Source organism: Amblyraja radiata, chromosome 21 (genome assembly GCF_010909765.2).
Source record: "Amblyraja radiata isolate CabotCenter1 chromosome 21, sAmbRad1.1.pri, whole genome shotgun sequence".
Lineage (NCBI taxonomy): Eukaryota > Metazoa > Chordata > Chondrichthyes > Rajiformes > Rajidae > Amblyraja > Amblyraja radiata.
Window position 1 is genome coordinate 35,228,549 of NC_045976.1, and position 26,097 is coordinate 35,254,645.

Here is a 26,097-nt window from a genome sequence, read left to right on the forward strand (position 1 = left end):
TATGGATAACATGTGAGAGTGTGAACACTAATATTTTGGAACCTTTCTTTGTCTAACAAGAAAACCTTTCTGAGTTTGTTAATAGCTATCTTAAATGTAATGACTTCTCTATGCAGTTCCTGCTCTGTCTGACAGAACTCAATTTTAACATAGACTAACAATTCAACATGGAAGCTTCCACATACTTTTGGCTACTACCACCCCCCAAACCCGTCGGAGAAATCATGAGCTGGTTGCCAAGCATTTTCATTCACCCTTCTTCAGACTCTCGACCGTCTTCAGTCTCATAGAAACATACAAAATAGGTGCAGGAGGCCATTCGGCCCTTTGAGCCAGCACCGCCATTAATTGTGATCATGGCTGATCATCCACAATCAGTAACCCATGCCTGCCTTCTCCCCGTACCCCTTGATTCCGCCAGTCCCAAGAGCTCTATGTAACTAATTCATCCAGTGATTTGGCCTCCACTGCCTTCTGTGGCAGAGAATTCCACAAATTCACAACTCTCTGGGTGAAAAGGTTTTTTTCTCATCTCAGTTTTAAATGGCCTCCCCTTTATTCTTAGACTGTGGCCCCTGGTTCTATACTCCCCCAACATTGGGAAAATGTTTCCTGCATCAAGCTTGTCCAGTCCTTTTATAATTTTATATGTTTCTCTAAGATCCCCTCTCATCCGTCTAAATTTCAGTGAATACAAACCCAGTCTTTCCAATCTTTCCTCATATGCCAGTCCTGCCATCCTGGGGATTAACCTCGTGAACCTACGCTGCACTCCCTCAATAGCAAGGATGCCCTTCCTCAAATTAGAAGACCAAAACTGCACACAATACTCCAGATGTGGTCTCACCAAGGCCCTGTATAATTGCAGAAGGACATCTTTACTCCTATACTCAAATCCTCTCATTATGAAGGCCAACATGCCATTAGCTTTCTTCACTGCCTGCTGTACCTGCATGTTTACGTCTCAATCAGAAACATCACCAATCTATGTTCTCCAGAGATGCTGCCTGACCTTCTGAGTTGCTCCAGCACTTTGTGTCCTTTTGTGCATTAACCAACATCTGCAGTTCTTTGTGTCTACACAGTAACAGGGTCTACTGCCCACAATGCCTGTGCTGAACATGATGCTAACTGAAACTAATCTCCTATGCCTGCACATGATCCACATCTCTCCATTCCATGCATATCCATGTGCCACCTAAAATCCTCTTAAATGCCCCTATTATATCTGCCTCCAGCATCACCCTGAAGAGAGCATTCCAGACACCCACCACTGTGAATAAATATCTTGCCCACACAATAAATCACAATAGAATGTAAAATTAACAGCCGGAAAGCAAATGATTGCAGTTATATATATTTCAGAGGTTTTTGCTATCTTGCAGTTTACTATTCAGCTTCATTTCAGAAACTTCCATTATTTAATATAACACGGTATTTAATATAACCCTCCAACAACCTCCTTACCCGCTGTTTCTGTTCCTCTGAACGAACATCACTGCGAACATTGGCCCATGGTATGTCATCGGGCCACCACAAAGGCCGGCAGCTCTCCTTCCCCCAGCCAGGTTTCCCACGGCCCGTTGAGTACTTCAGCATTTCTGGAATAAAAGCTCGGAGCTGCGCCTGGAAGAAGCAAGATGGGGAGATAGTAATCTGACCTAAAAGACATTTGAAAATAATTAGATTCCCAGGCTTACCGGGGAAATACATCGCCCAAGAGGTAGCTAATGCTTTGTTTAAAAAATGGAGATGCACAAGCATTGAATCATTCTACATTTCCTTGGTCGTCGTCTGCTTTGATCTGCCGTTTTCACACCTTGCCCTTCCATATCTCTAGTTTCCCTCTCCCCGACTCTCAGCCTGAAGAAGCGTCTCGGCCCAAAACATCACCCATTCCTTCTCTCCAGATGCTGCCTGTCCCGCTGAGTTACTCCAGCATTTTGTGTCCACCTTTGGTGTAAACCAGCATCTGCAAATCTTTTTGCTTTGCCCCGTACAATTCACACTTATTGCCAACTAAAAACAAATATACTGACTCCAGCTCATTAGATTATTCTCTGTTTCTGACCCTATTTGGTGAAGGAGATGCAGTGAAGGTGGGGGTTGGGTGGGAGGGGGTGGAAGGGCACCTATGCTTTATTTATTGAGCTGAATTATGTCAAAATCTTTAAGACTGGAGGTTGTGCAATATATGTCTGTTATCAAGCTTTATTAGTAACTTTATCATTGCTTTTGTGAGATTCAATACCGATGCCAGTATGGGGAATTAAAAAGCTTCACAACGTTAGATATAAATAGCACCTCCTATACACTATAAATTAGTTCACATTAATTTGAATTCCATTTTCTCATCACAAAGTAGGGCTTGAAACGAATTGCATGTCATCTATTGATTGAAGTAGATTAATTACATTCATGGTGGATTAAAGCACCAATTGAATTAGAACTGGATCACATGTGTCCAATCAGATAGATTAGTTGTTCAACCCGTAGAATGATTATATTTAGCCAGTCGAGTACTGACTAAGTAAAAGCAATTCAACTGGTCCAATTCCTTGCCCTCACTCCATAGCACAGTAAATTCCTCCCTTTCAGATACCTACCTGATCTGTTTTCAATAATGCAATTGAATGTGTATCCAATGTTACTCCACATTCTAATGACTCAATGTGTTAAAAACAAAATTCTCATATTACTTTGGTTCTTTTGCCAATCATCTTCATTCAATGTCTCCTTGATTCATCTGCCAATAGGAACAGTTTCATTCTATGTCTATATCCTCCTTGGCTTAAAATTGTTCTTTCAAATCCCCTTGTAATCTCTCTGTTACGAACAAAACGAACCTCTCCAGTGTACCCATGCAACTAAAATCCCTCATCTGTGGAATCAGTATGGTTAATCTCCTCTGCACCCTCTCCAAAGCCTTTGCATTGTTTCTAAAGTGAACACAATACTCCACAGTAACCACACTGGCATTGGATTGAAGATAGACACAAAAAGCTGGAGTAACTCAGTGGGACAGGCAGCATCTCTGGATAGAAGGAATGGGTGACGTTTTGGGTCAAGACCATTCTTCCTGGCATTGGATAGTCAAGTCCAAGAGGAATTTCTTCACTCATACTATCCTTGGCCTATCCCCCCCATTTCAATAACCCGTCAACATTTCATTGGGATCTATTGCTCTCCACATCACAGTTAATTTCTCCTCAAATGTTGTGTCATTTGCAAATTTGAAAATATGGCCCCAAAGCATTGGTTCCAGTACTGACTAGCTACAGATGAGGTCCAATGTTGGTCCTTTGTTTAAGAAAGGAGATCGAGAAAACCTACAGGCCAGTGAGCCTCACATTAGTAATAAGAAAACTATTAGGGAGAATTCTTCGAGGTAGGATTTACTCCCATTCAGAGTTTTGACTTTAATGTCCCTACTCTTTTCCCTACACTATAGCTGAAAAATCCCTATTTCAAAGAATTGTTCAATTATGGTTTTGTTGCTGCTTTGATCCCAATTCACACACACTAGATCTATTTTCATCATACTGAAATTGACCTTTCCCCAAATGATTATTTCTCCCATTGTCCCCAATATGTCAATCAGTTGAAGTGCATTGTTTAGTCAAGTAACACCAAGGCGCCTTTCATGTCACATTTGGTCCCCATCCTTCCCCTCTCCAATGGTAACAGCCTGCCATTATCCATCCCGCCCTAACCCTTCGTTATTTTACATACATCTATCGAGATTCCCGTTATTTTTCCATTATCTGATGCAAACAGTCCCTGCCCCTCCAACGTTAGCCTTATAACAACGTCATCCCTTGTCCCAGGAAACATTCTGGGATTTTCTCAGGTGTTTTCACATCCTTCCAATAAGGCAGCCAAAATTGAACACTACTTTAGATGAAACAACACTTTTTTTCAATTATAAAGGTTCAGCAGGACTTATGCATTTATATTAGAAGCCTACATTGATAAAGCTCAGAACTGCCACTTTCAATGACATGCATCGAGTTCCTGTTGCTTCCGCACCACTTTTAGGACTATCATTTATTTTTTATACTGCTTCTCCTCATTCTTCCTACCAAAGAACATTACCTCACATTTCTTAGCATTAAACCCCATTTGTTATAGTTGCCCATTCCACCACTAGTTCACATCCTGCTACAATTTGTCACTCTCAATTTTGCGATTCACAATAACAGTTAAACTCTGATAATGTGGCGCCGTGGAAGTTTTGGTAACACCAAACTAGAATATTTTCCGAGTTGGAGTCACTGTGCATGACATTGTACAAGAATTCAAGGAAAGGACACAGACAAAACATTTCAATGACAACTACAGGCTGTAAATGCTGGCCGGGAACTAAAATTGTCGGCAAAGGAGAGTTTGTTGCTAATTTACAAAGTAGGCAGATCTGAAACATGATGGAGATATGTCATGTTTTAGACAGACGGAAGGGAAGAGGGAAGTTGCTCTACAGATTTCTGGAAAAACAAATTCAAGACTTCTGAGAGGCTTATTTGATTTCACTAAATAGCAAAACAATAGTTAAGGCTCTGTCCCCTTTCTCGAGTTACTCACGAACTCTCCCGAGTTTTCCCCTTGATTCGAACTCGGGGAATGTCGGGTAATATCGGTAGCGAGCTCGTAGGAGCCTGTAGGAGTCCGTAGAGGGTCGTAATGCCAGCCGTGGGAACTCGGGGCATCAGATAAGTCGGGACGTTTTTTCAACATGTTGAAAAATGTCCACGAGTTTAAAAAAAGCCCCGAGTACATACGAATGGTTATTACTGTAATTCTCCAAGTTCGAATCAAGGTGAAAACTCGGGAGAGTTCATGAGTAACCCGGGAAAGTGGGACACGGCTTTTATACTTTAACGTGAGTTTCCTGAGTTTTGAGTGTGCATGCACATACGCAGGAGAATAAACAAATTATTCCTCTGGAGTTGACAAAAGGACAATATGAGGCTCTGACTGGTTCCTATGTGGACTGTTAACATTCACTACTCTTCACAGGGACCATACAAAACACAGGAACTGAAGCAGGACATTTAATCTTCATCTTATTCCATTTTTCAATGTAGTCCCAGCCAATCAGTGACCCAATTCCACTTACTCCGACAGTTGTCCCAAATCACTTTTGTTTAAAAAAAAAAATCCCGCCTTTGAAATTAAGTCAATCGAGTATCAGTTGCCATTTACTGAAGAGATCCAAAATCCTATGTATGTAGAAATATTTTTCAACTTCATTCTTACCATTTAATTGTGATATTTCATACTAGACTCCCTAACCAGATCTACCTTATTAATTCCTCTGAATTTTTTTATCAAATCACTTCTCAACTCTACGAATGTCAGGGAACATAAACCTGGCTCATCTGATTTTTCTTTGCAATTTATCTTGGTTTTATATAACAACAAAACTTCATCCATTTTGTAATTATGTTGTATTCAATGTTGTTCGTGAGCAAAATGGATGCCTGATGGTTGCAGCAAAGACATGAGGCCGACAAGTGCGTTTTCATGCAGTATGACTATGAGGAGATATTCAGCATTAGTAGAAACGGATGGAAATGCGTGAACCAACCTGATCGCCTGGTTGCTGGACACTTTCATTCTCCTTTCCATTCCTACACAAACCTTTCTGTCCTCGGTCTCCTCCATTGTCAGAGTGAGGCTAAACTCAAATTGGAGGAACAGCATCTCATATTTCGCTTGGGCCCAGTGGTATGAATATTGATTTATCTCACTTCAGGTAGCCCCGGCATTCCCTCTCTCTTTATCCCTCCCACACCCAAGTCGCACCAGCTACTCATTTTCATCCTACAAACAGCTTACAATGACCTATTTCCTTTATCAACACAAGTATAAGATTATAGCTTTTTCAACTTGCACCTGGAAATACTACTTTGAATTTTGATGGAGTAGCTTGGAATCAAAGATGTAACATTGGTCAGCTGTGCAGGTGACTTTAAATGAGCAGTGATGAATTAAGGGTACTGGAACGTTGCCAGCAGCATAACCCACACACCAAGTAAAAAATAGAAGTAATTCAAAAGTCTAGAATGATCTACACAATAGCCCAGTATATAGTCATTATATCATTCCAGTTCTTTTGTTTAGTTACAATAAGACAATCTCAGCTAATGCCTGCAACAACAGACTTGTACATCCATGGGTGAGCAATGTTTGTGTTTTATTTGGCATGTGTTCAACAGTATTCAACGTAGATGCCATACTTACTAATTGCACATGTCTTGATATTTCAAGATAGCACATTATATGTGAAGTATATGACAGAGGGAAAATAATATTACATACGGAAAGACAGGTGAGAGTGGGATAAGGACAATTTGCCATGAATTTGAATCTGGTTAAGCAATTACGGGCATAAAATAGTCATTTCATTGGATTAATAAAACTCAATTTTTAACACAAGATTTTAGCTTCAGTTACCTGCTTCATGCATTTCTTTTTCCCCCCAAAATTCAAACTTCCTCCCCTTATCTGCTCCTGGGATCCTTTGGCTACTTTCCAGATGGTTTTAATTACAGCATTGGGAGTGTACAGGGGCTACAGCAGCTTGATGCTCTTGTTAAGAGGGTCTTTTTCTAATCCACAGGGGACACAATCAGCCTCATACCTGGCTCAGCCCAAGTTTAATTAGCAGCTCACAGCATGGCAGTCTCACCTGGCTCATTCAGTAACAAGGAAAATAAAACACATATACTTGTGATGCTGGCATTCACTAAACACAAGCAACTCCTGAAATTAGGACCAACACGAGCGCATGTTACACCTGCTCACAAGTGCCACGCAATGGCAACCAGCAACAAGATTATCTCCCATGGGACCCTAGGTGCAATTAGTAAGCAAGTCATTCATTTCTTCTGTGCTCATTTGCTCAGCTCAGCATGATTCACTTGAGGCAGCTGTATGTTGCCCAATGAAACTAGCATTGGTGACAACTTTGGATTCTTAAATAAGTCCCCACACAGTTGGCACTTTTTATTTACCTTGTGCAGGAAGAGTAAGAGCGATAATGGCAGCTGGGGAAATATTTTGATCCTTTTTTTTTTTAAGCATCTGAACAATACATTATTTTTCCTAATAATCTTAAAGGCACCTGGTCACATTAGGATGCAGCCTCGTGTTAATATCTAGCTAGTACCTCTCCACATGTGACCTGTGCTAGCAAGAGTTGGTAAATAATCCAATCAAGCCAGATTGTGCCTTCACTGGACACATGTATCAACACAGGAAAGTCTGAAGATGGGTGCATAGAAGAAGCAGAGTCCCTTGCCCAGAGTAGGGGAATCGAGGACCAGAGGACATAGGTTCAAGATGAAGGGGAAAAGATTTAATAGGAATTTTTCATACAAAGGATGGTGGGCGTATGGGACACACTTCCAGAGGAGGTAGTTGATTGAGGCTGTTCCAATCGTTTAAGAAACAGTTAGATAAGTACATGGATAGGACAGGTTTGGAGGGATATGGACTAAGCGCAGGCAGGTGGGACTAGTGTAGCTGGGACATGGTTGGCCGGTGTGGGCAAGTTGGGCCTGTTTTCACACTGTATCACTATGACTAAGGGTCTCAACCCGAAACATCACCCATTCCTTCCATCCAGAGATGCTGCCTATCATACTGAGTTGCTCCAGCGTTTTGTGTCTATCTTTGATGTAAACCAGCATCTGCAATTCCTTCCCACACATGTATTGAGAATGGATAACATCTTCCCTTTCTAATTCCGCACCAAAGAGTTATTCGGTAAATGTGAAAATATGAGATGATTAAAGAATGGAAAGACCAAAGCACCCTGTTTGTGTGATGTGATAGTTTGTGCCTTCACAATTATATAAACAATATGTGATGGCCTTTGAGGAAGAGATATTTCTTGAGATGTACAAATTGGCAGTTTTTGAGGAAGGGATTTTGAAAGAGGATTCTCAGGAGTATGGGTAAGAAAGATTAAACTTCCACAATTAAAGAGCAAGAAATTCAAAGGAGCTCCAACATTACTACATACTCATGAAATAAGACCCCAAAGAATATTGGGGCATATACATGTAGGAATTTTGTAAACATATTGAGTGTTATTGAATCTCCAAATCAATTTTATTTGTTAATTATATATTAATTGAGCAACAGTATTGTTCAGGGTGGTCATTTATTTTCAGCATCTTGAAGACTGTGAAGCTAAATTACCTCCACAAACACTTTTCTCCTCACTTAGTGTGATTACTTGGCTTTAATATAAATGAACAATGTCTTCCATTTGACCAGTTTCTTGATTCATCAAAACGTTTCCAGCTGCAATATTTATTTGAAAAATTTGAATTCCAATAAAGCACTGCTAACTCTTGTTATGCACTATATTCCAAGTGCTTTATTAATTCCTCCTTCACAACATCATTCCTCACAACTATTACTGGGCTAGCTGATGTATTCCCACATTAATGTTGCACCACTTTGCAATTCATAAATCTAAGGTTTAATTTTAGTTTCTAATAGTCCCTTAAAATATCAGTCTGAAGAAAGGCCTCCTTCGTACACCCATCTCCCATCCCCGAGTCCCCGATTTCCCTATATCACCCCTCGCCTTGCACCCACTTCCCTCCCTCTGGATTTACATTTCACTCCTTTCCTTATCTGTCACCCTTCTATCTCCTCTTTAACTTTAGTCTTTGTCACCTACTCCACTCATCCATCAAACTCTGCGCACCTGTACTCACCTATCACTTTCCAGCTTTGTCCTGCACAATCTCTCTTTTTCAGATTTCTAATACCTACACCAATCAGTCTGAAAAGGGGTCCTGATCTGAAACATGCCTGTCCATTCCCTCCCCAATGCTGCCTGACCCACGGAATTCTTCCAGCACTTTGTTTTGCTCAAGACTCCAGCATCTGCAGTTTCTTGTGACTCTTAAGTTCCCACAAACAGAAATGAACACAATCAGTTTTGTTTAATGGAATTAGTCCAGAGCAGAAGGTTGGCTAAACTGAGTAGTGTGGCAGATTCTGTAATAGCTACCATACTAATGGGACAAGCAGCATGGCATTGAAATGTAATTGAACTAAAACATTAACTGTTTCTCTTCACCCAAAGATGCTACCTAACCTGCTGAGCATTTCAGTCATTATCTGTTTTTGTTCTTTATATTATAAATTCCTCCTTCACAGGAAAAGCCCTTCATTAATGCACTACCTCCTCACAGCCAAGCATCAGTATATATGATACATTTACATTCAGGTGAGGCCTGAACCTACAAAACCATTTGACTGCATACGAGCCTAGTCTCCTACCACAAAAAAATATATACCTGGAACATAAAGGATTTGCAATGAAGTCTCATGAGATTGATTCCAGGAATGCAAGGACTGTTCTATAACATGGGGTTAAAAGGACAAGAGGACATAATCCCAAGTTTAGAAGAGTGGGGGATGATCCCATTGAAACATATACAGATTTTAGGGGTTGACAGGCAAGATACAGAGATGATAATTACCCTGGCTAGGATGTCTAGAACCAGGGAGGTCACAGTTGCAAGATATAAGTGCTGAGATTTGAAAACATTTATTCACCTGGAGGTTTTTGAATCTTAAGGAGGACAGTGAAGGTTAATTTGCTGAGTATTTTTTCATATAACGAATATCAAAGGACATAGAGCTGGTACAGGGGAGTGGTAGCGAGGCAAAAGATCAATGGAGCTGGTGATCAATGGAGCTAAATTGCCTACTCTTTCTGCTGTTCTTTTGACTCCAAGAATTTAAATCGTGATGTAGGATACAGATTATGATCTAAACAATCTGTTACTGGGAAGTGATACAAAAATGGCGTTGAAAGTTCTGGATAAATACAATTGGATCACTATTTCACTGTGATTAGAGTGAACCTTGTATGTGAAACAAACTTAAAACCAAGATCAAAAAGCCCTCCATCCATACTTGGCAACACTGAGTATAAAGACCAAGTGTTAAGCAGGGCCTGAGGCAGAATAGATGAGAAAACAAGTGATTACGAGTAATCAGGACATTTTGGAGGATGGAATATGCAATTGAGGGCAAGGATAACATAAAACTGTTGGTTTTCTGATGTCATTAGGACAATTGCGCTGAAGCTTTCAGTAGATTGTTGTGTTTCCTTCTTTCCATTATCCATATGCATCATCAGTGCAAAACAGGCTTGGCTCACCTGCGTCATTTTGTCTACAGAGACTGGGATTCCATCGATGGTGAGCGGTGGAAGGTCGGAATTAAGCTCCGAGGGTGGGGGAGCATGCTCTGCTAGTGCTGACTCCAGGTCTTCCAGGATCATACTTTTATACTTGCGTACCTAGGGAAAGGCAGAGGTTTTAGGTAAACAATCTGTAAAGTGGCAACCAAAGGGAACTACTGCTAGGCAACAACATGTTCCAGGTGCTCGGTGGCACTGGATTGTGTTACCAAAACATGGGCGCATCTGCTTCTGTACTTCAGAGGGAATGCGGTGAGAGGAGACAGGTTGCGAACTGGAACAGGCAAACAGGAATTAGAAATTACCACCAGAGAACCAAACAGCCACGTCAATGTAAAGGGAAACATGTTCTAAATATCACCAAGGCGGCAGGTAATACGTCTTGCCCAAGAGCCAATATTACATGTTGTGAGTGGATTTTTCACGTGGATGTTCGATCATCACAAGTTATTTGCTGTTTATTGACTTGTCCACTCTCATTGTTTCAAATCATTGCACCCAGATCACAAGGGTCGTACAAAGGGAACGGAGATGATCCCGTGCGGATAGTCTAAGATTATTTCAGTGAACAGTTATCAGCAGATGTCATGGGGAAAGTCCCCAATTAGCCTCATTAGCTGCAATGTCCCCTCAAAAAGAAAAGGAAATAATGTTTTACAATGAAGGTCCCGCGATGGAAAATAAGCTGTAAAGAACAGTGCTGAATTGTACAGAACAGAATTGAGATATTACTGAATTTACATCGAGGGATATAAACTGATTGAACCTACTGTATGAACCCAGATTGAAGCCATGATTGCATTCAAATATACAGGGTGGTAAATACAGCTGACATTTACCAATGCAATAAAATTGAAGGGAAGGCTTAAAAAAAACCTTTTAGTAAAATAAGCAATGATTTCATGCTTTGTTATCGCCTGTACATGAACCTTAACCACACCCCAATTAATAGCAAAGCCAAGTCTTTTTTTCAAAAGCAGATGCTTGCCTCAATCCCCAGGGGAAATTTCCAAACAACTAAATTCACATCCACCTGTGCAATTGCCAGCACAGTCCTACCTTTGACCTACACGTCACGTAACCTTTTTCTATAATGCAATCATTCAGCATCAAATAAACCCTCTAATAGTCAGTCCAGCCACGCTTAATCCACCCCTCCCCCAACTCACTGTTACCTTTCACAACAATCCAGTGACCTGCTCGTGTGAATACGGGAGGATTTTTCAGCTAAAAGTCAACTTTCTCTATTGGATTTATTTGGAGAAATACGTAAAAAGCTGTTCCTATTGCAGGCTAGAATTGTTTGTTGAGAAATCGGCTCTAAACATACCCATGAAGGTGAGCCTCCCCAATTATAATGGGGCCTTTGCACGTGAATTACAGCTAAACTTGCCACCTGCCAATGAAGTAGAAACAAAAGAAAACTAATATTGAAAACCAACGGTCATTCGTTGCTTACCACATTCTCCAGAGGAGCAGCTCCAAACACTTTAAAGACGGGGTTTGGTTTGGATGGGGAGATACAGAGCACGATCGCCTGCTGACCAACTCTGGTTGTGTATTCGTCCAAAGTAGCTCGTAGTTTTCTGTGAGGCAGAGAGAAAGAGAGAGAGAGAGAAAACAGAAACTCGGATGAGATGATGGAAGTTTGGATTTAAAGTAAAGAACTCAACACCAGCTTCACTTGGGATATTGACCGTCTCCATGCTATAATCCTATCATCTAATAAAAATACTTGAGTGAAAGTTGCAGATTCTGCCTTTCAATGTCCTAAACCCTAACATTTGGAGACACCCAAGGTCCTTAAATCCCTAATCCTAACATGCCCAGAGCACACAAATAGAAAGAGGGCTATATTTTTACTTGGCTTAATTCTTATGTCATCCAATGATCATAAAAAAAACATTTACTTAATGGCTAAAATGTTTACAATGAACTTTCTATAGAAGAATTACAGATACATAATTTTTAGGAAGAGCTCTATCAGGAAAATAAGACTTTATTGGGTATGGATTCAAAGTCAATGTGATACATTTTTTACTAGACCACTGTAAAGCATTCTCTAGAGAAATAATCCTTCTCAGTTAGTCAACATGTATATTGCAACGGCTTGGAGCTTATACCGCAGCTGTAGGTTTGACTGAAAAGAGTGGCTTTCAAACTGGGAAGTTTTCATTCAAGTCTCAAATACATCTCAAAATATTGAACTTGGGGGCAGGTGAAGTTAGAAGCTGAATTCATTCCCTATAAGCTCTGTACCTCTAAATCGTTCATAGAGCACAAGGTTCTCCAGTAGCAGTTAATAAACGTACTGCCCAGTTTGGTATGTAACCAGAGGTCATAAAAATCCCAGGTCTGATCCATAATCTGTGCTGAATAGACTGATCGCTGCTAGAGGTGTAGTGTGGCAAATATAATTGAGGCCATTGTCCTCAAACCTAGGATATGGGGAATAATCAAGGCTCCCGAATGATGCACCGCAGGTGAAAAACACACAAACAACAAGCTCAGGGAGCTGTGTGGAAAATAAAAGCTGAGCCCTCCAGAGGAAAGTCAAACATGATGGAAAGCTAGCATGTGCTGCGAGGTTTGCCTAGTGCACGTAAATACACAAAAAGAGATCTTGTGGCAAGTTAGAACTTCTCTGTAATGTATAAAATAAACTGAGTAGCACCAGGTCAAATTAATCAACGGACTGATCTACAGGTAAACCAGCTCCACTTCATCTGTCAGCTATGAAAATTGCAGTTTCTCAGATCAAATCTTTGCAAGAGGCCCAACAATCTGCTTAGTTTACTGCTTCATGTTCAGTCCCAAGTCACTCACCCAGAGAAGAACACTTTTCTATGTATGATTTCACTGTCTGATTTCACTCCCTGGCTTGAATATAGACGTAGTGTGAAACTTCCTCCACTCTAACAATGTGACTTAACCTCAGAAGATCAACTCACTCAGTTACAGACGTGGATTTGAAGCAGGGATCTTCCTGATGCACGGCCAGGCTCTGGGCAGTGTATTTACTAACTACACCATTGGGGCTGCTTTGAAAAAAAAGTGAAATTCTACATCAGCTTTATGTTTTGAAATTTAAATCTACATTAAACCTAACCTATAACATTTATTCAACAGTTTCTATTCTCAGTGAACCCTCTCCCCCATTTTTCCCCAAATACTTTCTAGGTCTTTTTCTTTTCAACTCAACCATTTACATGTGGGGCCAGTACTGATGTCCTAATCTGGTATGTCTATGAACAGGTAACTTATACATGGTGGCTGGTGCTCTGAGCTGGGGCTCCTGAGCCACAGAAGGGAGTCTCACCGTAGCAAGCGCGTCTGCTGCCTTTTGCGTATTGATGGGTTGGACTCAAAAGCATGGGGGCGCTTCCGTTTCTTGCCCGTTGCCACAGCAGCAGCCGCTGCCATTCCAACCGGACCTGAGAGCAAAGAGTGGAAAGGTCAGTAAGCCCCACAGCTTTCCCGACAATGAAAATCACCCGTGATGCCACTCATCACTGTGCCCGTCTTTGGGCAAAGGGTCAGTCAAGACTGTACCTGTTAGTTTGCACAGATCATAGAGCAGATCACTGAACCTGAAGTTAAAACACAAATTCATTTACAACTTGCATTCTCACTCTGCACAATTCTACCAAAAGCTTCACATATTTTTAAAAAAGAGGCAGAACGACACTTAGCTTAATGTTCCAACTTAGTATTTCCCTCTGTGGCTGCTTTGGGTGTATTAGTTGAGGTGGTGCCAGAAAATATATGAATTTAGGAAATCTTCAGTGTTTGACATGGTGGCAAAGGCATTTGTGTTGCAGTGATGATAATGGGGGAAATAAACTGAGGGGGTTTATTGAGCAGGAAGATGAGGGGACTGCCAGGGTAATCAGGAGTGGGATCCTTGGGAACATATTCCTTTTGTTAAATAAGGCCACACCAATCAACTGTACTTCCTTCCGTACAAGTGCCTGCGGCCTGCGTGCAACAGTTTTGGAATGGAGACTAGAATAGAAGACTTCCTTGGTTTGTGTGACCCAACAGCTAAACAAATGCACTGTGTTTGGGATTGCCAAAGATGCAATTACATCAATCACTTAACAAGACACAGGTCGTATGAACATACAAAGAAGTAAGAGAACGTGAAACCATAGTTGTCCTAATATCTCAGTAATTACTTCATTACAGAATAATAAAGATCGTGAAGTTCCAAGGAACAAGCTGCAGCCCACTGTGTTGTTGGCAGACATCAGTCTGAGTGATGCAGAATTCCAGTTATCCTTATGCCCCTGTCTCACTTAGGAAACCTGAACGGAAGCCTCTGGAGACTTTGCGCCCCATCCAAGGTTTCCGTGCGGTTCCCAGAGATTTTTGTTAGTCTCCCTAATGGTCAAAAGTGGTTTCCACTTCTTCTATGTTCCGGCGATTATTTCAAAAAATTAAAAACCGGCCAAACTAAAAATAGGTTGCCGTTTTTAAAATCGGTAATTTTTTAGTCGAAGCTGGTTGCGATGCTAGTTGAAGGTGATTGCCGGAGGTTGCAGGTGGTTGCTGCAGGTTGCAGGTAGTGAAAGGTAAGACCTTCCACTACCTGCAACCTCCAGCAACCACCTTCAACTAGCATCGCAACCGGCTTCGACTAAACAATTACCGATTTTTAAAACAGCAACCTATTTTTAGTCGCAGCCGGTTTTGAATTTTTTGTTTCCGTTCAGGTTTCCTAAGTGGGACAGGGGCATAAGAACCTTTTGCATTTGGACAATTGGGGAGCAGATATTCACTGAAAAAGAGAAATTAAGATCGGATTCCTCCCCATTACTCACTCTCTCCCCGTTTTCTTGTATCCAGTAGCTCTGCTGCATGGTGTAGGTGAACATCAAATGGGCACAGGATAGGGCGGTAAAGTCTATCCACATTCACAAGGCAGATTTCTATATGACTGGGTATCCAGTTTGAGTTGGTACTTTTACAATGGGAAAAGGAATGACATTTAGGAGGAAAATTACGGAAAACCGAATATATATAAAAGGATTTAAACAGTAGCAGTGATCACTTCCAGAACCGGATTTGCACCTTCTTGTGACCAAGCTGGCTGACGCGAGACAGCGTCGAGGTAGCTGGCTTAATGTTTTGGTGGTTTCTTAGCACCATCTGCTGGCCCTGATATTCAATGCACTATACAAACTTATTTTTATGCCAGCACAATTCTGTTCCCGTCTTGAGACATGAACTCTTATCGGTTCCTTTCTAGTGCTTCATTCAAGTGGCCAGCTTGCATTTTGCGAAAACACAAAACATTTTCAGGCCAATGTGCATATTATTTTAGAGAAGCAGGGAAGAGTTTGGTGTTGGTGTATTCTTGTTATGTGTACAGAGATATAACAGATAAACTTTGTCACCACTGCTTAAAAAAGCAGCAAGCTGCTTACACAAAGTAAGCTTCCACAAACTGCAACAACATTAATAATCAGATTACCGGTTTCTAGAATAGAATTGGGGTTAAATACCAGCCAAGACACGCCCGAGTCATCATCAGGTTACTTCAAAATAACCCCATGTAATCTTTTGCATTCTCACAGGCTATTCTTGGACTGTACTATCAAGTGCATAGAGAGGTTAACCTACTGAACCATGAGATGGAAGGTAGCAGATAGCAGTTAAACTGCAGTCCATCAAAAAAAATCAGTGTCCGGAAGAGAAAACTAGGGAATTGAGAAATGGGACAGGACAACGGAGAAGAATACAAAAAGGTAACAGGAAATAGTTTGTCATCCATATCCATGATTTGGTTGAGAATGTACAGGGCATGTAAGTTTATAGATAAAGGTGATATTGTATGCAGTGAAGGTTATCAAGAATTTCAGCTGGACCTTGATCAGTTGGTTAACTGGGCCAAGGAATGGCAAATGGAGTTTTAGAAAAGCTTTTGCACTGCTGGCCTTCATCAATCAGGGAATTGAGTAGAGAGGTTGGGATGCTATTTTGCAGTTGTGCAAGACTACTCTCAGGATATTGTGATTGGTTTTGTTTACCCTACAACAGGAAAGATGCTATTAAACTTGAAGGAGTGTAAAAAGATTTGCAAGGGTACTGCCAAGACTTGAAGGACTGAGTTATAGGGACAGGCTAGGACTTTAATAATTGCAGCACTGAAGACTGTTGGGTGATTTTATAGAGGTGTATAAAATTATGAAGGGGCAGAATGCTCACTGTCTTTTACCAAGAGTTGGGGAATCAAGAATTGCAAGACATTGGTTTAAGATGAGAGAGGAAGGATTTAATAGGAACCCAATGGACCACATTTCCACACAGAGGGTGGTTCATAAATCGAATGAACTGCCAGAGGTAGTGGTTGAGGCAGGTACAATAACATGTAATGGGCATTTGGATAGCTACACTGACAGGAAACGTTAAGAGGGCTATGGGCCAAAGGTGAGCAAATGGAATTAGTTTAGTGTGGATGAGTTGGCCTATTTCTAAGCTGTATGACTCTGAATGAAGAAAACATAAACATGTAGCACTCTGTGTTGGGCACCATGACCGAGGAAGGATTTAATTGAAAAGCACAGAATAGTGAAAGGCTTGGATAGAGTGGATGTGGAGAGGATGTTTCCACTAGTAGGAGAGTCTAGGACTAGAGGTCATAGCGTCAGAATTAAAGGATGTTCATTTAGGAAGATGAGGAGGAATTTCTTTAGTCAGTAGGTGGTGAATCAGTGAAATTCTTTGCCACATAAGGCTGTGGAGGCCATCAAAGGGTATTTTTATGGCAGAGATAGATAGATTCTTGATTAGTATGGGTGTCAGGGGTTAGGGAAGAAGGCAGGAGAATGGGGTTAGGAGGGAGAGATAGATCATCCATAATTGAATGGTGGAATAGACGATGGGCTGAATGGCCTAATTCTGCTATCACATATGACCTTATGAGTTTTCCACCCAGCAGTAGTAAACACCTACTCCCATTCACTCCAGAGTCTCACCTGCTGCAGCAAGATGGGCCGTAACCTCATCTGTGATGGTTGAGTTTAGGATGTCAGAATCGTCAAAGGAGGTCTCTTCAGGCGATGAGGGCGAGTCATCCTCCCCGCTAAGAATGATGTGATCTGTGTACGTGGCCACATGTACCTGCTGGACCTGCTGGGCAACCGCATGAGCCTCGATGGTTGTCATGTGTCCGTGATTTTGATTTACTTCGTGTCCTTCCATCAAACAATGCTGCAAAAGGCTGGAAATGCGATTGATTCAAAGAGATGAATAGTAAGAATAGAAACACCTCATCGAAACGTAAAGATAATATAACATTTTGTCTGTTATATCTCATATCCATTAGCAAGTGCAGAATAGTCTCCTTGCTTGTAACACAGGAATATTTTGTGAGAATCTCAAAATAAATGATACAACTTTGCTAAAAGCAAAATCTCAACTAGAACAATGAGGTTGATCAGGTTTTTCATAGTCTGTGGACTTCTGAATAGTTTATTGCAACAAAATGGAGGAACTGCTGGAGGATTGAGTTAGTTGATTGGAGGGCAAATGCGCAGAAAAATTATCTTGTTACTTATCCATTCTCAGCAACTGAAATAGTCAATTAGTAATTAAAATCACCAGCACGAAATAGAAAGTATGAAGTTGCAACTCAGTGAGCCAAAGCAGCGAATAACTGAGCCATTTACAGTGGCTTGCAAAAGTATTCATACCCCTTGAACTTTTCCACATTTTGTCACGTTACAACCACAAATGTAAATGTATTTTATTGGGATTTTATGTAATAGACCAACACAAAGTGGCGCATAATTGTGAAGTGGAAGGAAAATGATACATGATTTTCAAATTTTTTTACAAATAAAAAACTGAAAAGTGTGACGTGCAAAAGTATTCAGCCCCCTTTACTCTGATACCCCTAAATGAAATCCAGTGCAACCAATTGCCTTCAGCAAGTCACCTAATTAGTAAATAGAGTCCACTTGTGTGTAATCTAATCTCAGTATAAATACAGCTGTTCTGTGACGGCCTCAGAGGTTTGTTAGAGAACATTAGTGAACAAACAGCATCATGAAGCCCAAGGAACACACCAGACAGGTCAGGGATAAAGTTGTGGAGAAGTTTAAAGTAGGGTTAGGTTATAAAAAAATGTCCCAAGCTTTGAACATCTCACGGAGCACTGTTCAATCCATCATCCGAAAATGGAGAGTATGGCACAACTGCAAACCTACCAAGACATGGCCGTCCACCTAAACTGACAGGCCGGGCATGGAGAGCATTGATCAGAGAAGCAGCCAAGAGGCCCATGGTAACACTGGAGGAGCTGCAGAGATCCACAGCTCAGGTGGGAGAATCTGTCCACAGGACAACTATTAGTCGTTCACTCCACAAATCGGGCCTTTATGGAAGAGTGGCAAGAAGAAAGCCATAAGAAGTCCCGTTTGCAGTTTGCCACAAGCCATGTGGGGGACACAGCAAACATGTGGAGGAAGGTGCTCTGGTCAGATGAGACCAAAATTGAAGTTTTTGGCCTAAATGCAAAACGCTATGTGTGGCGGAAAACTAACACTGCACATCACCCTGAACACACCATCCCCACTGTGAAACATGGTGGTGGCAGCATCATGCTGTGGGGATGCTTTTCTTCAGCAGGGACAGGGAAGCTGGTCAGAGTTGATGGGAAGATGGATGGAGCCAAATACAGGGCAATCTTGGAAGAAAACCTGTTAGAGTCTGCAAAAGACTTGAGACTGGGGCGGAGGTTCACCTTCCAGCAGGACTACGACCCTAAACATACAGCCAGAGCTACAATGGAATGGTTTAGATCAAAACATATTCATGTGTTAGAATGGCCCAGTCAAAGTCCAGACCTAAATCCAATTGAGAATCTCTGGCAAGACTTGAAAATTGCTGTTCACAGACGCTCTCCATCCAATCTGACTGATCTTGAGCTATTTTGCAAAGAAGAATGGGCAAACATTTCAGTCTCTAGATGTGCAAAGCTGGTAGAGACATACCCCAAAAGACTTGCAGCTGTAATTGCATCGAAAGGTGGCTCTACAAAGTATTGGCTCAGGGGGGCTGAATACTTTTGCACGCCACACTTTTCAGTTTTTTATTTGTAAAAAAATTTGAAAACCATGTATCATTTTCCTTCCACTTCACAATTATGCACCACTTTGTGTTGGTCTATCACATAAAATCCCAATAAAATACATTTACGTTTGTGGTTGTAACGTGACAAAATGTGGAAAAGTTCAAGGGGTATGAATACTTTTGCAAGCCACTGTATCTATATTGAATGAGGAGCCCTGGAAACAAGGAACTGCAGATGCTGATTCACAAATAATCTGGTTGAGGTCAGCTAACTGAAAAGGGCTCCTTATTGGACACAAAGTGCTTGAGTAACTCAATGGGTCAGGCAACACCCCTGGAAACATGGATGGGTGACGTTTCGGGTCTGGACTGTCCCCACCTGAATCTCACCTATCCACGTTCTCCAAAGATGCTGCCAGACCCGCTGAGCTACTGAGCACCTTGTGTTCAATCAGGAGCCCTATTTATTTAGCTGACCTCAACCAGGCTATTAGAAATGGTTCTGGAACTTTCTTCAGGCCCGCTGCGATAAACAATCTGAAGCAAGAACGGGTAAGAATGCACCTCGGGGCAATCCAAAATACCTTACAGTCGACTGTGTTTTATAACCTAACAGCAGATTAGGGTGAACAAGAAAATTAGTTGAATAAAAATTATATTGTTACAGTGCCCTCCATAATGTTTGGGCCAAAGACCCATCATTTATTTATTTGCCTCTGTACTCCACAATTTGAGATTTGTAATAGAAAAAAAATCACTTGTGGTTAAAGTGCACATTGTCTGATTTTAATAAAGGCCATTTCTATACATTTTGGTTTCACCATGTAGAAATTACAGCAGTGTTTATACATAGTCCCCCCCATTTCAGGGCACCATAATGTTTGGGACACATGGCTTCACAGGTGTTTGTAATTGCTCCTTCATGCAGGTATAAGAGAGCTCCGAGCACCTAGTCTTTCCATCACCATTGCAAACTTTTAATGCTGTTTATCAACATGAGGACCAAAGTTTTGCCAATGAAAGTCAAAGAAGCCACTATGAAACTGAGAAACAAGAATATAACTGTTAGAGACATCAGCCAAATGATTCGGATTACCAAAATCAACTGTTTGGAACATCATTAAGAAGAAAGTGAGCTTACTAATCAAGCACCTGTCCATCAGATCAGAAACAATCTTCAGGAGTCAGGTGTGGATTTGTCAATTACCATTATCCGCAGAAGACTTCATGAACAGAAATACAGAGGATACACTGCAAGATGCAAGCCACTGGTTAGCTGCAAAATAGATGGCCAATTTGAGATTTGTAATAGAAAAAAATCACATGCAGTTAATGTGCACATTATCAGATTTTAATAAATATTTAAGAAGGGACAGCAGATGCTGGAAAATCGAAGGTAGACAAAAATGCTGGAGAAACTCAGCGGGTGAGGCAGCATCTATGGAGCGATGGAAATAGGCAATGTTTCGGGTTGAGACCCTTCAGACTGATGTGAGGGTGGGGGGGGTGGGAAGAAGAAAGGAAGAGGCAGAGACAGTGGGCTGAGGGAGAGCCGAGAAGGAGAGGAAAAAGCAGGGACTACCTGAAATTAGAGAAGTCAATGTTCATACCGCTGGGGTGCAAACTGCCCAAGCGAAATATGAGGTGCTGCTCCTCCAATTTACAGTGGTCCTCACTCTGGCCATGGAGGCGGTCCAGGACAGAAAGGTCGGATTCGGAATGGGAGGGGGAGTTGAAGTGCTGAGCCACTGGGAGATGAGGTAGGTTAATGCGAACCGAGCGGAGGTGCAGGTGAGCCTCTGCCGCTCCTGGAAAAACTGTTGGGTCCTTGAATGGAGTTAAGGGGGGAGGTAAAGCGACAAGTGTAGCATTTCCTGCAGTTACAAGGGAAAGTGCCAGGAGAGGGGGTGGTTTGGGTGGGAAGGGACAAATTGACCAGGGAGTTACGGAGGGATTGGTCTCAGCAGAAACAAGACAGGGGAGGAGATGGGAAGATGTGGCCAGTGATGGGATCCCGTTGGAGGTGGCGAAAATGTCGGAGGTTTATTTGTTGTATGTAACAGCTAGTGTGGTGGAAGGTGAGGACAAGGGGGGCTCTGCCATGTTACGAGTGGGGGGGGGATGGGGAGTGAGAGCAGCGTTACGGGGTATAGAAGAGACCCTGGTTAGAGCCTCATCTATAGTAGAAGAGGGGGACCCCCGTTCCCTGAAGAATGAGGACATCTCCGATGCCCTGGTGTGGAACACCTCATCCTGGGTGCAGATGCGGCATAGACGGAGGAATTGGGAGTAGGGGATGGAGTCCTTACAGGAATCAGGGTGTGCGAAGAAGTGTAGTCCAGATAGCTATGGGAGTCAGTGGGTTTATAGTGGATGTCGGTCAGTAGTCTATCACCTGTGATGGAGATAGTGAGGTCTAGAAATGGTAGGGAAGTGTCGGAAATGGTCCAGGTACATTTGAGTGCCGGATGGAAGTTAGTGGTGAAATGGATGAAGTCAGTGAGTTGTCTGTGGGTGCAGGAGGTAGCACCAATGCAGTCGTCGATGTAGCGGAGGTAGTTTGGGGATAGGGCCCTGGTACGCCTCGAACAAAGATTGTTCGACGTACCCTACAAAGAGGCAGGCATAGCTAGGGCCCATGCGCATGCCCATAGCTACACCTTGTATTTGGAGAAAATGGGAGGAGTCAAACGAAAAGTTATTAAGGGTAAGGACCAGCTCTGCTAAACAGAGGGCTTTAAGACCCTCCTGGTGGGGGATTAAGGTGTAGAGTGACTGGATATCCATGGTGAAGATGAGGGAATGGGGGCCTGGAGTAGACGAAGAGCATGTGAGGTGTCTTGAACATAGGTAGGGAGGGATTTAACCAGGAGGGATAGGATTGAGTCGAGGTATGTGGAAATAACTTTGGTAGGACATGAACAGGTAGAAACAATCCAATCCAATCCAATCCCATGAAAGAACGCTTTGATGCGGAGGCGACGGAAGAAGAGCTCCACATCGTGGCGGACGCGGAACTAATTGAGGTGGGAACAGAGGGGAACAAAGGTGAGGCAGAGGCGGCAGAGGTTCACCTGCACCTCCTCACACCTCATCTATTGCATCCGCTGCTCTAGATGTCAGCTGCTCTGCATCGGTTAGACCAAGCATAGGCTTGGCGATCGCTTCGCCCAACACCTCCACTCGGTTCGCATTAACCTACCTGATCTCCCGTTGGCTCAGCACTTCAACTCCCCTTCCCATTCCGAATCCGACCTTTCTGTCCTGGGCCTCCTCCATGTCCAGAGTGAAGACCACCGGAAATTAGAGGAGCAGCACCTGATATTTTGCTTGGGCAGTTTGCACCCCAGCGGTATGAACATTGACTTCTCTAATTTCAGGTAGTCGCTGCTTTCTTCTCCCCATCTTAGCTCTCCCTCAGCCCACTGTCTCCGCCTCTTCTTTTCTTCTTCCCGCCCCCCCCCCCCCCACCCTCACATCAGTCTGAAGGGTCTCGACCCGAAACGTTGCCTATTTCCTTCGCTCCATAGAAGCTGCCTCACCCGCTGAGTTTCTCCAGCATTTTTGTCTACCTTCGATTTTCCAGCATCTGCAGTTCCTTCTTAAACATTTATTAAAATCTGACAATGTGCACTTTAACTGCATGTGATTTTTTTCTATTACAAATCTCAAATTGTGGAGTATAGATAAATAATAAATAAATGATGGGTCTTTGTCCCAAACATTATGGAGGGCACTGTATTGTTCAATCATTGGGGAATATAATAATGGTTCCATTTTTTTGTTTTTGAATGCTGAATTGGTGTAAGTAGTTACAAGGAATTGCAGATGCTGGTTTACCAAAGAAAGACACAAAATGCTGACTCAGTGAGTCGGGCAGCTTCTCTGGAGAACATGGATAGGTGATGTTTCTGGGTGTAGTCCTATATTCCCTTTGCACTCACAACTGTACAGCTAAATTCGGGTCTAATTCCATCTGGAAGTTTGCAGATAACAACACTGTGGTGGGCCGAATCATGAAAAATGACAAGATGGAGTACAGGAAGGAGGATAGAGAACTTAGTGACATGGTATCAGGACAATAACCTCTCCTTTAATGTTAGCAAGACGAAGGAGCTAGTTATTGACATCAGGAAACATTGGGGAGTACATGCCCCCATCAGCATTAAAGGTATGGATGTAGAAATGGTTGAGAATTTCAAGTTCCTCAGCATTAATATTACGAACTATCTGCCATGGACCAACCACATTGATGCAAAATACTGAAATAATTACAATGATCCAACAGCCAAGAAAGCACACCAACGCCTCTACTTCCTGAGGGGACTGAGGATATTTGGCACGTTCCCAGTGATACATACAAACTTCTACAGAAAAAGCAGCCACCACATAATCAAAGGGTTGTCCCACCCCGGTCATTCCTTTTTCCTCCCTGTTCTTGTACGACAGAAGGTACAGAAGCTTGAAAGCACGCACCATCAGACTCAGGAACAGGTTCTTCCCCTCCGCTATTGGGGTTTTGAATGGAATTCTTTCCATAAGCTGGAGTAGTGAACGAGTCTCCTTCGCCTTATTCAGGAGACTGAACTTTGATCAAGGAACTGATGGGCTACAATGCTTATATAACTATATAATGTGCTGTGTATCTTCCCCATTGCTCTGTCTATTGTACTTGAGTTTGACCTGATTGTATCTACGTATGGTAATATCTGATCCATTTGGATAGCATGCAAAACAAACCTTTTCACTGTACCTAAACTCAAGTTCTTGTCCTAGCCTGTCAGTCATTCAAATGAACAAGACCCCTGGCTAATATCCTTTCCCCTTAAATCAGGGATTTTGCAGCTCGGTGCATTGCCACAGTGAAACACAGTTGAACTCAATTAGCACAGACAAAGCATCAAAGTTGAAACTTTTCCAATCTGCCCATTTTTAAATTCTGATGGAAGTTTATTGACTGACACATCAACTCTGTTTCTCTCTCAAGAGGCTGCCAGAACTGTTGAGTATTTGCAGCATTATATGTTTTTTATTTATCTCCAATGATCTTAAGTGAAGTTGGTTATTGATCAAGGATTGGACACCATTATTAATGATTATTTCAATCTTTATTAATAAAAGTACATTTGATTATCACTTGGATTCAGCAAGAAATACTTCGTGACAGAACAAATGAGCACAAATATTTATGAAATTGTTTATTATGATTGCGCCATTATAGGGAATGATTTTTTTTTGTGTGTAGAAATTGGAATTGTAACCTAGCCAGTAAAATGGGCACAATTTGGCAGGTGTTCCAGCAGTAGAAACATCCAGTGATTTTTCCACTTGAAATTACAATAGAATAATCATCCCACGACACAACAGAAACCAGTGCATGAGGATCAGACACTGGCCCTTTTCCTTTCAGGGATACCAGATATCTGACCACATCAAACACTGTCACACACTGTGACAGGTCAACCTGGTATCGTTATTCTGCACTTGGCAGAATAACAAAGCTAATGGCAGAAAAGTGGATGCAGAGTGTCACCCTGTACCAGGCTCGAGTGATCGTTCCTTCTGTGTGTGCAAGAAGCTGAATTAAACAAAGTGAGAAGGGAAAATGGACAGTGTACATGTAAATATAAAGTGCAAAAATCTCACTTTGTTTAATCCTGGGGATAGGGGTATTGGTTGTAATATAACCCTTGATTGAAGACTGTGGCAGCTCACTTGAAGGTATGCCAGCTTAGGTTGTTCCAGCATTTTCACCCAACACTGTTGATAAACAGTTGATGAATGCGGTTATCAGGACAGATTACGAGTACAGGTGGAACTCAGTAGTGTTAATAAGCACATGCTGCCTGGAATCTGATCGTCACCGACAGTGAGTTTAAAGAGATGCTGCAGCGCTGTCTGTAAATGGGAAACTATGCACCATGGTACAACTCAACCGGAATGATTGCCAATCACACCCTGGAAGTGAGTTTCCTTCATGGGGAACAGCCAACCAAATGCAGTTTACTGCCTTGTTAATGCACTCAACTCTTACCACAGCTCTATGAGTGGTAATCTGGTCCTATATGGAACTATCTCCAAACTCAGTCTTGCTCAAACATAATATTATAAGTGGGAGATCGTGTCTCACAAATATGAGTTTTTTTTTGTAGATATAACCAAAAAGGTTGATGAGGGCGAGCCGTAGACGTGTATACATGGATTTCAGCAAGGCATTCAACAAGGTTCCACATGGTAGGCTGCTCCAGAAGGTTAGATTACATGGGATCCAAGGAGAGATAGCTGAATGGAGAAACAATTGGCTTCATGGAAGGAAGCAGAGGGTAATGATGGAAGGTTGTTTTTTTGAACTGGAGGACTGTATGCCTCGGGGTTCGGTGCTGGGCCCATTGCAGTTTGTCATCCATATCAATGATTTGGATGAGAAGATACAAGGCATGATTACCAAGTTTGCAGATGACACTAAAATGGGAGGTATTGTAGTGAAGATGGCTGTGAAAACAGCAGGATGTTGAATGGTTGAGTAGATGGGCTGAGGAATGGTTAATGAAATTTAATAGAGAATTGTGAGGTGTTGGATTTTGGGAAGTCTAACAAAGGCAGGACATACACGGTGAATAGTAGTACTCTGGGGGTGTTGAAGAGCAGAGGGATCTAGGAATGCAGGTACATAGTTCCTTGAAAGTGGCATCACAGGTAGATAGGGTGGTCAAAAAGGCTTTTAGCACATTGGCCATCATCAGACAGAGTATTGAGTTGAGAAGTTAGGAGGTCATGTTACA

At 42.1% G+C, this 26,097-nt stretch overlaps 1 protein-coding gene across 11 annotated transcripts in view; it reads right to left on the reverse strand.

Moving 5' to 3' along the window:
• The window catches only part of nrf1 (nuclear respiratory factor 1), a 69,296-nt gene that overhangs the window by 36,679 nt on the left and 6,520 nt on the right, over positions 1 to 26,097 (reverse strand). For 7 of the 11 annotated variants that reach the window (XM_033040068.1, XM_033040063.1, XM_033040067.1 and 4 more), the window contains exons 2-7: positions 17,218 to 17,468; positions 13,557 to 13,671; positions 13,189 to 13,275; positions 11,697 to 11,823; positions 10,196 to 10,336; positions 1,468 to 1,626 (exon numbers count right to left, since the gene is read on the reverse strand). In XM_033040068.1, coding sequence (XP_032895959.1) covers positions 1,468 to 1,626; positions 10,196 to 10,336; positions 11,697 to 11,823; positions 13,189 to 13,275; positions 13,557 to 13,671; positions 17,218 to 17,443 — 855 coding nt within the window. In that variant the 5' untranslated portion in view covers positions 17,444 to 17,468. Of the gene's footprint in view, positions 1 to 1,467; positions 1,627 to 10,195; positions 10,337 to 11,696; positions 11,824 to 13,188; positions 13,276 to 13,556; positions 13,672 to 17,217; positions 17,469 to 26,097 lie in introns of those variants that run through there. The other 4 variants (XM_033040071.1, XM_033040066.1, XM_033040064.1 and 1 more) reach the window with 2 other exon arrangements.